Here is a 15,120-nt window from a genome sequence, read left to right on the forward strand (position 1 = left end):
TCTTTTACTATAAATATTTTTCTTATTTCTTTAAAAAATGTACGAAATACTTTTCTTAGAAAGTCCGACTTCTTCAATCGAAAATATTTTATTCACTACTATATGATAAAAAATCATTTGTAAATGATAAATAAACATAATGTGGCAAACTGCAATTATGAGAAAGAGAGAACGAGGGCGAAAAGGTTGATGGTCGTTCACCAACTTGGATCAAGAAGCCTACGGAAGAAGGGCTATCGACAAAAGCTCCAATCACATGCTGTAATCGCACGCGCGATCTGCTTTTTTCTTTTCTTTTTCAAACGTAATTCTCCGTATCGTCGTATCGTGCGCAGACTCCGAATCCGAATTACACGCTTCAAAGTACTGTCATAAAACAAGCGCCCCTCGTATTTAAAAAAGGCAGGTGCTCTATATTCCGCAAGTTGTAAACGACGCCGTTTCACATTTTCCATTTCTGCATCTTCTTCACTGTTCACGTTTCTCCACCATGTCTTAAACCTTTTTCCTTTTCCTTAGTCTTTATGTCTGGTCGCTACTCCAACTGTCCCCTCTAATCCTCTACTCCACCCCCAAAATATCAAAATACAATTTTTTTTACAAGATCTTAGTTTCAGAGTGCTAAAAGAAATTTCTCAAAAAAGAAAAAGAGAAGTCCTGTAATGTCTTTTGGGCCTCCGGGAGTGGCGTCGGGCCCAACGTTACCGTTTTTGCCGTCGGATAATGCAACTGCTCCACCACCTCCGGTGGACCCCAGTATAACTCCTCCGTCTACAGGCGTTGCTAGTCCGCCGTCTCCGGCGACCTTGATAATTCCGCCGCCTACATCGGGTAATGGAACCTCTAGAACGGGTGCTCCGTCGTCGAACAGTACTACTTTAGTGGCACTAGGAGTAGGAATTGGGATTGGGGGAGCACTTGTGCTTATTTGCGTGGGCATTTTTGCCATTTGGTATAAGAGGAGAAAAAGGCGTCTTGGATTGGATGGTTTTGGTCATGCTCCTTCACAAGGCCCCAAAGGTGAAACTTTGTGATTATTTCTTATTGGTTCTGATGACGATTTTGGTATTAACTTATTTATTTCTTTTATTGCAATATTAGTAATATCAGTCTTGTATTTTACTTTAGTTAGGTTGATACAGCGCCTATAGCTGCTTAATGAAGTCGTCATCCATTCTTGCTAGTCATTAATTTTACTTATTAAGTATAACATTTATTGGGTCGAAAATGATAATGAATAATTTAATTATAATCTGAATTTACGCAAGTGTTTTTTAATTTCTAAACTTAATATGCATTTGGACTTTAGCGTTGGCACGTTTTGATATTTTGTTCTCTGGCACCTGTCTGAAATGGAGATTCTGTTTCATGCTATTTTAATACTTATTTGAGTTTGTCATGTTCTTTAGTGGAACAGTTGCCCTCAGTTGGCTCTTAATTTTATTACTTACGCACTGTGTTTTCAATTTATTTGTTGAATTTGAGGGACAGTGGACTATCAAAAAACTTTTCTTATGCATTTTGGCAACAACAAAGCTGTTAATTTTCATCATCCTTTACTGCATCACTAATTCAAATTGTGTCCTTGGTTATGATTGAATGAGATCTTTTGAATATTATCCTTGTTTATCCCAGGAATAATCAACTAAAAGAAATATATTCGTGTTTTATAATAAGTTGATGATGATTGAATGAAGATTTAAGCCTCATTGCATCATATTCTTATTTCTATTGGGATTATTAGCTGGGAAGGGAGGATATTTGATGTTCCAGTTCTTCAGCACTTCTTAGATGCAAAATCATTACATTTTAGCTTTACCACATTATTTTGCTGTCAGCTTAGTACTCTAACGGATTAATATTTCCAGAAGTAGAGTATGGAAATAAGTAATGGAAGCTTAAAAAACAAAATGAAATTGTTATCTCAGGGTTTTATGCTCAAAAGTTTGGCGGTACTTTTCACTTATATGTGCTAAGACCAACTTTCAGTTTATGGTATTTCTCACTTATATGTCCTAAGTACCAACTTCAGTTGAATGCACTCCCTTTGGGGAGTGTCTTGTCTGTAATTTGCCATTTCCTCAGAGAAGGGACCGCATTAATCTTTGTTTGCAATCTTCCCATGATATTATTATTATTATTCTTATCATCATCATCATCAACGACAACAACAACATCATCAGCAACAACAACATCATCATAATTATTACCTAATATGTTTTTTTTTTCCTGCTCAGATAATTTTTTTGGAGGTCAACATCATCAATGGAAACAAAATGCTCCTCCATCAGCAGAAAACATGGTGAGGATACCACTAAATCCCTCTCCTCCACCAGCTGTTACATCAGGTTCACAAGTATCGTCAGTAGATGGATCTACTCCTCCACTGCCACCTTCCAACTTGAGTTTCTCCAGAACTACATTTACCTATCAAGAATTAGCAAATGCTACCGATAACTTCTCTGTTACCAACCTCCTTGGTCAGGGTGGTTTTGGATATGTATACAAGGGAGTATTCCGTGATGGGAAGGAGGTTGCAATTAAGCAACTAAAAGTTGGAAGTGGGCAGGGAGAGCGTGAATTTCAAGCAGAGGTGGAGATTATTAGTCGCGTTCATCACAAGCATCTTGTTTCATTGGTTGGACACTGCATTTCAGGGGTCCAGAGGTTGTTAGTTTATGAGTTTGTCCCAAACAAAACCTTGGAGTTCCACTTGCATGGTTAGTTCTCAGGGTCTCATATCGTTTATTTTCTACATTTTATGGGCAACATGGTTTCCAAATTTCTGCCATCTTTCGGCTGTCTTACTTTCGTTTAATAAAAGTTCTTCATAGTCATTTCATGGAGCAGATGAAGTCCTCACCATATGATCTAAATTTAAGCTTAATTAGAAGGAGAAAATTATTTTGCAGATGAACACATCTATTACAAATAACCAAGTTTTGATGTGCATAAATAAGCACCAATCACTTAGTGCTGTTTAAAGAGAGGGATGTGAAGGGTAAGGGAACGGGTGTTCAGAGATTTTCTTGCCTTAGGCGTCTTTCTCCCAAGTGGTCTGGTACGCCTGGAAGGGAATAATTAAGCAGTTACATCCTCTTTCTCCATATTCGGAGAGGTTGCATTCCTTCCTCTTTTACTAATACCCAACCCTTCTTGTTGCCCCATAACTTTTCACCCCAAATCAATGCGTTCTAAAGGAGAAAGAAGAAGAATGCTCCTTAATGTCCTTCAAATTAACATGCAAGTAGAAGAAGAAATTGACATATTTCACCAACAGGTAAGCTGGAAAGCTACAACCAAGAAGTGTAACTTTGTGATGACAACTCCTTTGAGTTTCAGCGTTTTTTTAAATCTATTTCGTTATTTGAGAACAAGACTTTTATGAAGTATATGTTCCAGGCTGTCCAACTTATTTCCTTCCCCACCTTTTTTTTTTCTTTTCTTTATTATATTTTAAACACAATTCCTGGAAAATATCTCTTATCGTTGAGCTTAATTGCCATTGGATCTTTTTATTGCACCTAGAAAGTAGGTAGGGAACTGCTATTTTTTGTTATTTTCAAGTGTGAGTTTTAAACTTTCATAGTACCCCCTTATAAAAAAGAAAAGACTTTCATAATACCTAGCAACCTTGTGCATCAGACTATTGGTGTCTATCTTGCCATGGCTGTTGTTCAAGAGGTGAATGTTTCTTTATTGTGAATGGTTGAATTTGTTAACTTTTTACCTCTATAATATTCACTTATTGATACTTCTTTTACCTATATTTTAATACAAAGAAAAAGGAGACATAACAGCAGGCAAGGAGCATTCTCCACTAAGCTGGGAAACTAGGATGAGAATTGCTTTAGGCTCTGCAAGAGGATTGGCGTATCTGCACGAAGACTGTATGTTCATGAGTTGCAGAATTCTGCTAATTGATATTATCTTTCTTGTTTTACATTAGGAAAATTTCTGATAAGTATTTAAATCTGTTGGAATTTTTGTGTCTTGGCAGGTCATCCCAAGATCATACATCGTGATATCAAGGCCTCCAATATTCTTATTGATGATAATTTTGATGCAAAGGTGGAGTACACAATTCTGTATCTCTGTGTGTATGGTGTGTACATCAATGTGGATTTGTTTTTTAGTGCTTCTGGTAAGACATGCCTTTCTACTTTCCACTATGATCTACTTTAAAAAGCAAGAGCTTTATTCACGTGGAGAATGCCTGGCTGCAAGGGACAGCCATCATAAATAAGAAACATATAATGTTGAGGTTAAATGAAAAGTTTTGCCCTTAAATCCTTAATGCAATGAGTATATGGTGGGAAAGGAATAGGAGGTGTTTGATGGAGAGAGGAAACATATAGCAGTTGTAGAGTATAATTGTTTAGAAAATCTGTTTCAATGGTGTAAGGAGAGGACAGTAGAAGACTTCTCTGATGTTTTAGACTTTTTAGATTCATTGAATGAGCGTACTTAATTGCTATATGGTGATTTCTGTACTGTTGTAAATTTGTTTTTGCAGTACCATCTTGGTATTTGCCTTAATAATATTTACTTAGCTTTTCAAAAAAAAAAAAGATCCTTAATGCAATGATATCCTGCCAATTAAGGCTGAAGCTTTTTCACTCCTTTGTTTACTTCAGCACCTTGATTGACAACAGTGGATCAACTGCTGCTGACCGCTGTTTATTATTATTGCAGTAAGATAAAATTTTAACAATAGACATCACATCATACATCGATTGGCAGCTCCGAAAACCTGATATATACTTCTCTCTTTGAAATGTCAACATTTTGTTTGAGTACAATATTCAAATAAGAATTACGCCATTTGACACAGAAAATTTATGGAACCTGATGTAGAGCTGAAAGTATCGTCAAAGTTACTTGCTGGGGAATATGAAAATTCTGCCTTTACCTGTCAAGTTGAACTACTAAATGTGAAAAATCTTCTTTGGATTTGTATTCACGATCTAAAGTGAAGAAATAAAAGTACTTCTTGCTCTTTTTGCCTTCAAATTTCTTAATTCAACCTAGATTGTGCTGAATTTTAATTATTGTCATCTGGGTTGGTTTTCTAAAGCCCAGTAATCAAATGTGACCTGAATGTTGTTAATCATGTAGCTGCTGCTGAAGTTTAGAGCCGGGTTGCATTAGCAGTGATAGCCTCCTTTTTTCCCCTTTGTACTTGATAAGTTGATTGTTAGATGCATTTGCTATATGTGCTCCAGGTGGCTGATTTTGGGCTTGCGAGGTTGAATTATGACACTGATACTCACGTGTCCACACGAGTAATGGGAACTTTTGGGTATTTCTCTTTCTTATCTCTTAAAGACGTTTTCTATTTTCCTCGTGCAGTATTAGTTTGCAGTTACTATAACACATTGAATCAATATTTGATCCTAATTCATTTACGGGTTAGCTTTGAACTCTCCATAGCTTTTCATTCATTAACATCTTACCTTTTGCAGGTACTTAGCTCCTGAGTATGCTCTTACTGGGAAATTGACTGACAAGTCTGATGTCTTCTCTTTTGGAGTCATGCTTTTGGAGATTATAACTGGACGACGGCCAATTGATAAAGCTCAACACTACCTTGATGATAATATTGTTGACTGGGTAAGTTTGTTTCTTGAGTGGTGCATTATTGGGTCAGCTAAATATTGTTCAGATATATCTCATGCGTGTGCGCAGCATTGTTTTCTTTTCCTCGAAACTCGTGAATAAGGGCAGGAGGTTAATACGCCATGTGCTTCCTGAGTTACGAGTTTATGCATTCTGTTCCTTGGAGTTGATTGTCCTCTTTACTTCGAAATTTTGGTGAATTAGAACTTTTTGGTATATTAAATGGTCGGAACTCTATTTTATTGTTGGTTGTGTGTTTCCATTTTGGACGAATCTTTGTCAGTGTAGAGTTTTGATGTTGTTACCAGGAATTTTGCAGATACAGCTTGGTTTCTCTACTATTGCTGATTCAGTGAGAAGGTGTAGCTGCACCATGCTATTAGTTTCTATATCTTATTACAACAAGATAAAGGATACCATTTGTCAATTTAACGTGTTTATTAATCAATCTTTTCTCTTACTAATTATAGCTGCTGTTCATTTACGTCTGAGACTATACGAAAGGCAACAGGACAGACATCTTATTTCTACTAAGTCTATACAAAATAGAACGATTAACTCATGCCACCTAACATTTGGCAGTAAGACATAGTTGCCAAAATTCTCTCTGTGAACTCTCTCCAGTCTCCACAGCACCAGCCTACTTTGAAAAGTGGAAATTTGGCTGGTTATCAAGTAGTCCTATTTATAGACTGCAGCAATAGGGCAAGTCTTTTTTAGCTACTACTTCACCGCCATTTTTTTTATGAGCCTTCTGCTTGTGGTGTTGGCATTTCAGGTTTCTCTCTTACTAAACCTCTTTTTTCATAGCCTGCTTAGCTTACTTTCAGTTTTCTACTCCATCAAGCTGGGGCCTTCTCTTGCATATTGACCAGAGACTGTTAACTCTCTTCCCATCAAACCGGCATGTTGGTGGATTAGAATTTGACCAATCTTCCACCTCGTTTCCTAACACAAATTGGTAGCAGTGCTTGCCTATTATCTGCACTTGGTAAAAAAAGTATCTTCATGATATCCTTTCACTGGTGCACTTCTTATAAAGGACTATTCAGTCTTTTCGTTTATTATTTGTAGCTGTCAAGCTTCTGAGATGATCAAGAGCATCCATGTTCTTCTACTTCCTGCTCCCCATCCCCTTTTGAATATAAAACAAAATAACAAGTTCCCCGGAAAAGTAACAATTTTCTCATGAAATTAGGCGAGGCCTTTGCTTACCCAGGCCCTGGATGATGGCAATTTTGATACTCTAGCCGATCCAAGGTTGGAGAAGAATTATGACTCTACTGAGATGACCCGCATGGTTACTTGTGCTGCTGTTTGTGTGCGCCATCTGGCACGTTGCAGGCCTCGTATGAGTCAGGTATCTTCTGCTTCTTCTGCAAGCTCAGTTTTACTATACCATCATCAATACTTATTGTCACATCCATGCGTCCCTCATCAGCTTGCATCAGCTAAGCGGAAGCTTGACTATACAACTGAAATTACTTTGATTTATGATCATTTTTCTCAATCACAATGTGGTTAGACTACATTCGAGGATCTAGGAATCGTCTGAAATATACCAATTCTTCTTATTAGTTCCTGAAATACACTTTGGCTATATTATCTAGTAATATAAATTAAGCCAAAGTAAATTTTAGTTTATACTTGATTTTTATCTCAACTTGGAAACCGCTTTTTTCTTTCTTTCCGGGAATCTTGTAAATACTGTCAAAGAAGGCTTGTCTTGGCTTAATATCCAATGGTAAAAAATTTTCTTATGCAGATTGTCAGAGCTTTAGAAGGAAATTTGCCGTTGGATGATTTAAATGAAGGACTTAGACCTGGACATAGTGGTATATATGAATCTTATGGGAGCTCGGATTTCGACTCTGCCCAGTACAAGGAAGACCTTAAGAAATTTAGAAAGATGGCACTAGAAAGCCAGGCACAGAACTCTAGTGAATGCAGTGGACCTACCAGCGAATTCGGCCCACATCCCTCCGGTTCAAGTAGTGAAGGCCTAAGAACAACTCAAGATACACACCCTAGTATTGATGGTCGACGAGACATTAGAATAGAGTAGAAGGCAGCCAGGAAACAGAAACGAGAATTTTTCGAACATAAAGGAGCAAAGTGATGGAACTCTTATCAGAAATTTGTTGGACGTGGTAGTTTGGTTAGAGAATTGTTGAATTTGGCATACCTTTTATATGCCATTGCTCTTTGTAATTATCTATTAAAATAGGTGCTGGTGCAGATTTTTTATTGTTACATGTAAAGATAGAATGACTAACAGCAGTTGAGGAAGTCATGAGAACTTTCACTTGGTGAAAGTGTCTGACCATTATTAGAAGTGTGGGCTTTTTAAACCGAATGGCAGTTAAATATGATCCTTGAAACTGTTTCCATTGGCAAAGGGTTTGGAGTTAATTGGAGCACTTTCATGTTGGAATATAAAATGAAACAGCTGGCTTGGTTTCGTGTTGTTTTGACCTGCTCTATTTTGTCCTATGCACTATTGTCCAAACATTAGTAATCTGGACCCCAATTCATCGCCATTGTGATGTACAAGTAATATTCAAATTTCAAAAATACGTGATTGTTATCTTTCTTGTCGTTATCTTGTTGCCACAATTATGCCACTGAAGTAAGTTTTTAGCTTGAAGACTCCGCTTTTCTCTACTTCTATTCAATTATTATTATGCTAAAAAGACCATCAACTTATTTTATTACACCAATGAGCATTCTGTTTTAAGAAATAAGTACAATTTTTTCCCATTTCTATAACGAATGATTGGAAAAAGGCTACTAGTTATTTTCCTGCATGGCACACTTGTTTATTTTTTTTTTAATAGAAAGAATGACTTAAAATTTTAAGTATTAAATTCTATTGATCTCGTTTGAAGTAGATTATAACTAAAAGAACATTTGAAATGGATCATTAAACCGAACTCTCATGTGATAGTGAGCTAGCATGGGAACAAAAGACCATGGACTTATCTGTTGGGTCAGATATGAGAAGTAAAAGGTTTTAGGGTCTAATTAGCCTTGAGTAAAAGTTCTGGGTAAGCACAGAATACGAATAAAGAAGAATATTCGATTTACAAGCGCAATCCTCGCTGTAATAGTGATGCAACGATTGAGTTCTGAATCATTAGAATTGGCACTTTAGCACTCATAAAATTTACGTTTGTTTTTTCTTAACCTTTTTCTTTGTCTACCGTTTAAACCAATTACAGAAGCAGGAAAATTCATTTGTGTCCACCCAATCCCTCCCCCCTCTCTCTGTCTACAAAGTTGATCCTACCAGAACGTTCGTCTTCTCAAAATTCAATCCAATATCTCTGTTTTTTATTGAATTTTTAATCTTCACATTTTTGGATTTGAAAAAGAAATTATGGCTTCTCGAAGGCGGATGCTTCTCAAGGTCATAATCCTCGGCGATAGTGGGTTAGTATTTCCTAAATTCTCATCTTACATATTTTCCGATCTCATTATCGCCTTTCCTATAAAATTTTTGAAAAAAATGTGGATTTCCGAATTGAAGCCTAATTTAATGGTTGTTGACTTGGTTCGCTTGGATTCGGTTTCTTTCAATTTATTGTAAAAATCTGGGAGCTTCAGATTGTTGTTAACGTTGTATAGCAGTCGAGTTTGCTTTTGTCTCTGACTGTTAAAAAAATGAGACCCCTCTTGATTTTAAAGCTAAACAGTGTGTAGCTTTGAAAGTAATTTGTTTAAAGTTGTAATTGTTGAAGTGTGTGATCATATCATCTCAAAGCTAAAGTTGTTAGAGTAAATACACTTTTATTTACTTAATTATGTATTAACACGCCCCTCACGTTTGGGCTTGATGTCTTTTGATGAGCCAAATACCTAGAAATTCTTTTTGGTGGTGAAACTCGAACTCGAACCCATGATCTCTGCCTGTTTTAATACTATGTTGAAGTTTATTCTCTCTGACAACTTAAACTTTTAGATTAGATCTCAGTAATCAAAAAACTATTAGTATGATATATTGACATCTTTGCATTTCTAAGTTTCTTTAATTTTTATTTCTGTTTGAACTTTTCTTAGTAGACCTCTTGATGCAGCCGTAAATTACTAATGTGCAATAAATTCATGAGTTTATTGTACGCTAGTTTATCATCTAAAGTTTATTACAAACTCACTTTTTAATCCTTTTGTAGGGTGGGGAAGACATCTCTGATGAACCAGTACTCTCAGATTTCTCTCTGTTGAATTGTAAAGTAAATATTCTTCATTTTCCTTTTCTGAATTTCTTCTTACTATATCCTTTTCTCCATAATTACTTTTTAGGTATGTGAATCGCAAGTTTAGCAACCAATACAAAGCCACAATTGGAGCTGATTTCTTGACAAAAGAAGTTCAATTTGAGGATAGGTTGTACACATTACAGGTTAGATTCAAGACACAGGAGCATGCAATGAAATATTCTGAGTCTTCTTGTATTCCATGAAATTGCTTTCTCCCTTGTTTAGTACTTGTTAGCACTAATTTCCAATTTAATAAATGCCATTATCACGACTTACATTTCTATCACCAAATACATGTGTCAAGTACTCAAGATGTGATTAAATTGCAGTAGAATAGTGCCTGCAAAAAATTAAGGCACTTATTCGCTAGAAAAGGATATGTTAAGTCACATATGCCCCCCTCTAGACGGATTATTAACTCTGAACTTTACTGCATTTTTAGTATTGACCAACAATGCCAAGGCTCCTTATCCTAGCATTATCTCCATAGTAAGTGTCTTACTTTAAGAAGTTAGTTTGCAACAGAGTTTCCTCTTGCATTTTTCAAACATCCATTTTTTCTTATAATGATAAAATGATTTATTTCTCATAGGATACTGTTGTTTTCTACACTAAGAGAAGCCTGCTGATTTTGTTTTAGGAGTTTGAGTCAATGTCTTTGAATGTGTTTGTGTCACATTTTCTGTAGCTTCATACTCCCAATTCTACGTTTTGCCTTTCAAATGGAAAGCACTTTTCATATTTCAGGATTTGTAGAACTGTCTAGGGAATAATAGAAGTTCTTCAATGGTATCCTCATCCTGAACTGGGTGTTTTAGACACAAATGGAATCCTTATCAAGATTGAACAAACTATTGAGTCACCTAACAGGATTTTGGAGGCCGTTTGGCAGTAAAAACAAACTTCTTTTATTTCTTTCATTCCCAACTTTTCTATACCCATACATGTTACACCAATAATAGCAGAGGCTTTGCAGTAAAAGCAATGGATCAAGAAAGATCCAGCGAAATATTTGGTGCATTACTTCAAAGCAAAGGAATCTATTCTTGATACACCTGTTTATCATTTACCACATCCAATGTCATAGATGAGTTTGAAATCTAGCTATGTAATTTGTTTTGCAAACTCTAATTATAGACAAGCTTAATGCATATTAACAACCTTTTTCCTTGGGAAATAATTGTCAAACCAATACAATTTTCATGTAGTCTGTAGTGGAATTATATTCGCCTCGAACAAATAGTTTCTTCAAGTATACTGGAAATTAGCACTCCTAAATTCTTGGTTTTCAGGTTTAATGATTTGACAGATTTAAATATATGGTACTTCAGTGACTTGACAGATAGAAATATATGGTACTTTAATGACTTGACAGATTGAAATATATGGTACTTTTGTGATATGGCTGAAAATCAGAAATCCTGAATACTTTTGCAGAGTTGCTGACACATTTCCCTTCTAATCTACTGGGCTTCATTGTTTTTGCCTTAGATATGGGATACGGCTGGGCAGGAAAGGTTCCAAAGCCTTGGTGTGGCTTTCTATCGTGGAGCAGATTGTTGTGTTCTAGTGTATGATGTGAATGTCATGAAGTCATTTGAGAACCTTAACAACTGGAGAGAAGAATTTTTGATCCAGGTAGTATAACCTGTAATTTACCTGCAGCTGCAAGCTCCAGCGTGTAGAATTGATTTCTGAGAAGTTCTTTCCTTAATGTTCAGGCCAGCCCATCTGATCCGGAGAACTTCCCATTCGTTGTATTGGGGAATAAGATAGATGTTGACGGTGGCAACAGTCGAGTGGTAAGTTAATTTCTCTCCTGATAAATCTTCCTCACTGAGTGATGCTCTTACTGATTTTGGCATCTTTGTGTGGGTGTAGATGGATGTTTCATCGATGTTATAAAATTGGTTGTGTGGATTGCAGGTGTCTGAGAAGAAAGCCAAGGCATGGTGTGCCTCCAAGGGGATACCTTACTTTGAGACCTCTGCAAAGGAGGGATTCAATGTGGATGCAGCTTTCCAGTGTATAGCCAAAAATGCTCTAAAAAATGAGCCTGAAGAAGAAATGTGAGTACTTCCTCTTCCAACTAGGTGTCTAGTTTACCAATTATGTGGGTAGGGGATGCATTCAGCTTACAATGTTGTCAAATACTTTGAACCCTAGTTGATTCTTTGCCTGGCCAATGACTGAGAATAAAAGAACGAAAAGAAAGTGCTTTATTCTTTTCAAAGTGGAAGTGTCTGAAGCACTATTTTGAAGGAGTCAATATCGTCCAAGTGAAATGATCTCTGAAAACAGTAAACTCTTGATCTTAATAGATATGCTTGATGGAGATAAGTTTAGACAGGGACCTTGAAAGTTACTTCTCGTGTTCCACTTTGATTGTTCAATTTCACATCTAGAGGGTAATTTGACAGAATCCATTGTGAAATTGGAAATATATTAACATGCCTTTGATAATAAAATTACAAGTCTGAAGATCATCTGAGAGACACAGTAAAGTTGCCAATTTTTGTATGCCAAAACATTTAAGATGTAAAAGATTTTTGTTGAAGTTAATTGCTCTTTTAATCTTTTACCTTGTAGATACCTTCCGGATACTATTGATGTTGCTGGTGGAAATCAATCAAGATCAACAGGATGTGAATGTTGAAGGGTTTCTTCAGTTGCATTATTCGATAACTGCAAGTGCAAGTTCCCTTACTCTGATGATTTATTTACTACAATGCCGTTAAGTCCTCCGTATTTGATTTTTGACGTGGATTACTCCTAAAGTGTAATTATGACGTTGCAAATTTTTTTCCCTTTCCTTGAATACTCATTTGTATTTCAGATCTTATGCTGGGACATAATAATATACAATTCATGATCCAGACACTGGACTACATGTTTTAAGAACAATTATATTGCCCTTTTTCAGAGATAACAATAAATTGCACTGTCCATGCATTTGTGAAAAAGTAGTGCTCCCTTAGATTGCTTTCTACTCCGTATATGACCTGGCAATCCTACTATTTGAAATGAGGAACATATTGGTTCAAGCAAATAAAAAAGAAAATCATCCATTTGGTGTGGGTGTTTTTTGCATAATTCGATTTAGTTGTGTAAGCCTTTTACGACGACACAATTTCTGGAAGTTGTAATGATGTCTTTGACACTTTTCTAATCATGTGAGGCACGTGGTCTCGTAAAATGCTGCTCTGGGATGTTTGAACACCAAGGTATTTCGTGGTCGTAGATGACATAAGTTAGCTCCAAAAGGAGAAGACAAATTGTCTGTTTGTCTTCCTTGGTAATTTCACGAACACCTCCTGTATGAAAATATTATTCATAGTAATTTTTTTGCAAACATTATCCTTGAATTTCTGGTCATTTCAAAGTCTTCTTGACCACTATTACTTCGGTGGGCAAAATGGAAAAATGAAATGACCAAAGACAGGGCGAAACTATATGTGTGGCCAAGGGTGATCAAATGAACGACTTTCATCGAAAAATTATATTGTGTATAGAAGAAGATATTATTTGTTATTGATAAAAAAACAGACCGAGAACATTCTTGCATAACCCATTAGCAAATGATGTTCAAATTTTGAATATCATTATTGAATTTTGTGGCTCCCAAGACTAATCATTTTTTCACAACCACATAAGGTATACTGTATTTTCAACCCACGAGTAACATATTTGTAATCAGAGTAACTTCATGTTGGTCAGCGTAGTTCAAACAAGGACGTAACATGTGGTAATGGATTTGTCTATTTTATTTTTCATGTAACTATATCTGCTTATTATAAATTATTATTTGTAAATATCTAAAATCTTTTACATATATATATATTACGATAACCGAAAGTCAGAGGTGGCTTTCATGAATATCAGGACTCAAGCATCCTTCTATCAAGATGATAAATGCATTTTGTTTGTAACTTAATGTAATATAGTTGGTTAGGTGGGAAAAAAAAAACTTAATAGTTAGTTAAAATATATTCTTACCTTAATATATTATTTAAATATAATTTAACACGTGCACTGGTTCAAATTAAATTTTTTCGGGCTGCGGGTTTCACACGATATACGGGTTCTCGGACTCAACCGACAAACTGTGTCGGTTTAAAATAGTGTCCTATCTCAACTCATGCGACTGTTTTCAAACGGCGACACTTACCGATTCGCCCTCTACAAAAGCAAAAAGTGGTCCACAATTCTAGACTCACAATCGATTTTCTCATTAGTCTTCCAATTCAACAAACTTAGGGCTTTTTCTCCTCCTGAATTTTATTACAAGCAGAAACAATGGAGTTAACAAAGGAATCCGAGAGTTTGCTCGACAAAATCCGACCACCTCGTCTCGAAGACGCAGGCCTCGAAGATTGTGCACTGCCACCCGAATCAATCAAAGAAGCATTTCTTAAAGCCGCAACTGCCGTACGATCCATGATTTCAGCATCGGACGACGAAGACGAATCCGAAGGGCAGTGTGTGCAGACTCCGTTCCCAATCGAGGGTTCTAAGGATGCTCTTATAGGAATAACTGAGGGTATTGAGGAAAATCCAGGGAAATGCATTACTGAGAAGGGCAGCGGCGGCGAAGTGCCGGAGGGGACGACTGATGTGGTGGTTGTAGACGGTGCTAAGGATGAGAACAGCAGAGATTTGGTCGGTGAGCCATCTCTGCCGGAAGGCGGTGAATCGTGTGTGGATGGGTTGCAGGGGTTGGAGATTGGAGGCAAAGGCGGAAAGAAAAAGGAAGTGAAAGAGGAGGAGGAGGAGGAAGAGGAAGAGGAAGGAAGTGAGAAGCCGACTCTAGTTGAAGGTTATGTTGTATGAATGTATTAATGATTGTACGAGATAACTCTAATTTTGTGTAAATTTCAAGAATAATTTAGTACTAGTAGTACTATTAGATATTATGTATCTGAAGCTTAAAATGATGGATTTATGTAATCATTGCCCTTTTTTACTCTATTTTTTGAAGGTGTTATCATTTTCGTTAATTTTTTTTAACTTTCTGCGATCAGATGAGTGAAAAGTTAAAACTTGTGTTTCTGCATTTGCGGAAAATGGAAGTTACAGGGAATCAGCAATGGTCTGGTCCCCTTATAATTTGAATGTGTTTAAGTACAATAAGGAACACGTTTCTCTTCAATCAATGTGCCAGTCTTGTCTCATACGCGGTAGTTGAGATCTTAGAGTTGTAATAATACTCTCTCTTCGTTCACAATACAAGTCCATTAAAAAA

General features: G+C 36.4%; 3 protein-coding genes across 4 annotated transcripts; all 3 read left to right on the forward strand.

The window, feature by feature from the left end:
* Positions 1-518: 518 nt before the first annotated feature.
* LOC104215902 (proline-rich receptor-like protein kinase PERK15) lies at positions 519-8,080 on the forward strand. Its single transcript, XM_009765837.2, has 8 exons — positions 519-1,020; positions 2,238-2,720; positions 3,783-3,890; positions 4,001-4,071; positions 5,226-5,302; positions 5,466-5,613; positions 6,818-6,979; positions 7,385-8,080. The coding sequence occupies exons 1-8, from the start codon at positions 663-665 to the stop codon at positions 7,682-7,684; spliced, it is 1,707 nt and encodes a 568-aa protein (XP_009764139.1). The 5' UTR covers positions 519-662; the 3' UTR covers positions 7,685-8,080.
* A 464-nt stretch (positions 8,081-8,544) lies between these two features.
* On the forward strand, positions 8,545-12,782 carry LOC104215903 (ras-related protein Rab7). Of its 2 annotated transcripts, XM_009765838.2 has the most exons (7): positions 8,545-9,051; positions 9,792-9,818; positions 9,922-10,021; positions 11,370-11,516; positions 11,600-11,680; positions 11,805-11,947; positions 12,468-12,782. In XM_009765838.2, exons 1-7 carry the CDS (start codon positions 8,999-9,001, stop codon positions 12,532-12,534), a joined length of 618 nt encoding a protein of 205 aa, XP_009764140.1. In that variant the 5' UTR covers positions 8,545-8,998; the 3' UTR covers positions 12,535-12,782. The 2 variants fall into 2 exon arrangements, with proteins under 2 accessions (XP_009764140.1, XP_009764141.1); XM_009765839.2 differs by lacking the exon at positions 9,792-9,818 and having other exon boundaries at positions 8,762-9,051.
* Positions 12,783-13,979: 1,197 nt separating this feature from the next.
* Positions 13,980-14,846, forward strand: LOC104215904 (uncharacterized). The gene has a single exon (XM_009765840.2). It carries the CDS (start codon positions 14,175-14,177, stop codon positions 14,706-14,708), a length of 534 nt encoding a protein of 177 aa, XP_009764142.1. The 5' UTR covers positions 13,980-14,174; the 3' UTR covers positions 14,709-14,846.
* Positions 14,847-15,120: the final 274 nt, after the last annotated feature.

The sequence above is a fragment of the Nicotiana sylvestris genome, chromosome 3 (assembly GCF_000393655.2).
Source record: "Nicotiana sylvestris chromosome 3, ASM39365v2, whole genome shotgun sequence".
In the NCBI taxonomy this organism is placed as follows: domain Eukaryota; kingdom Viridiplantae; phylum Streptophyta; class Magnoliopsida; order Solanales; family Solanaceae; genus Nicotiana; species Nicotiana sylvestris.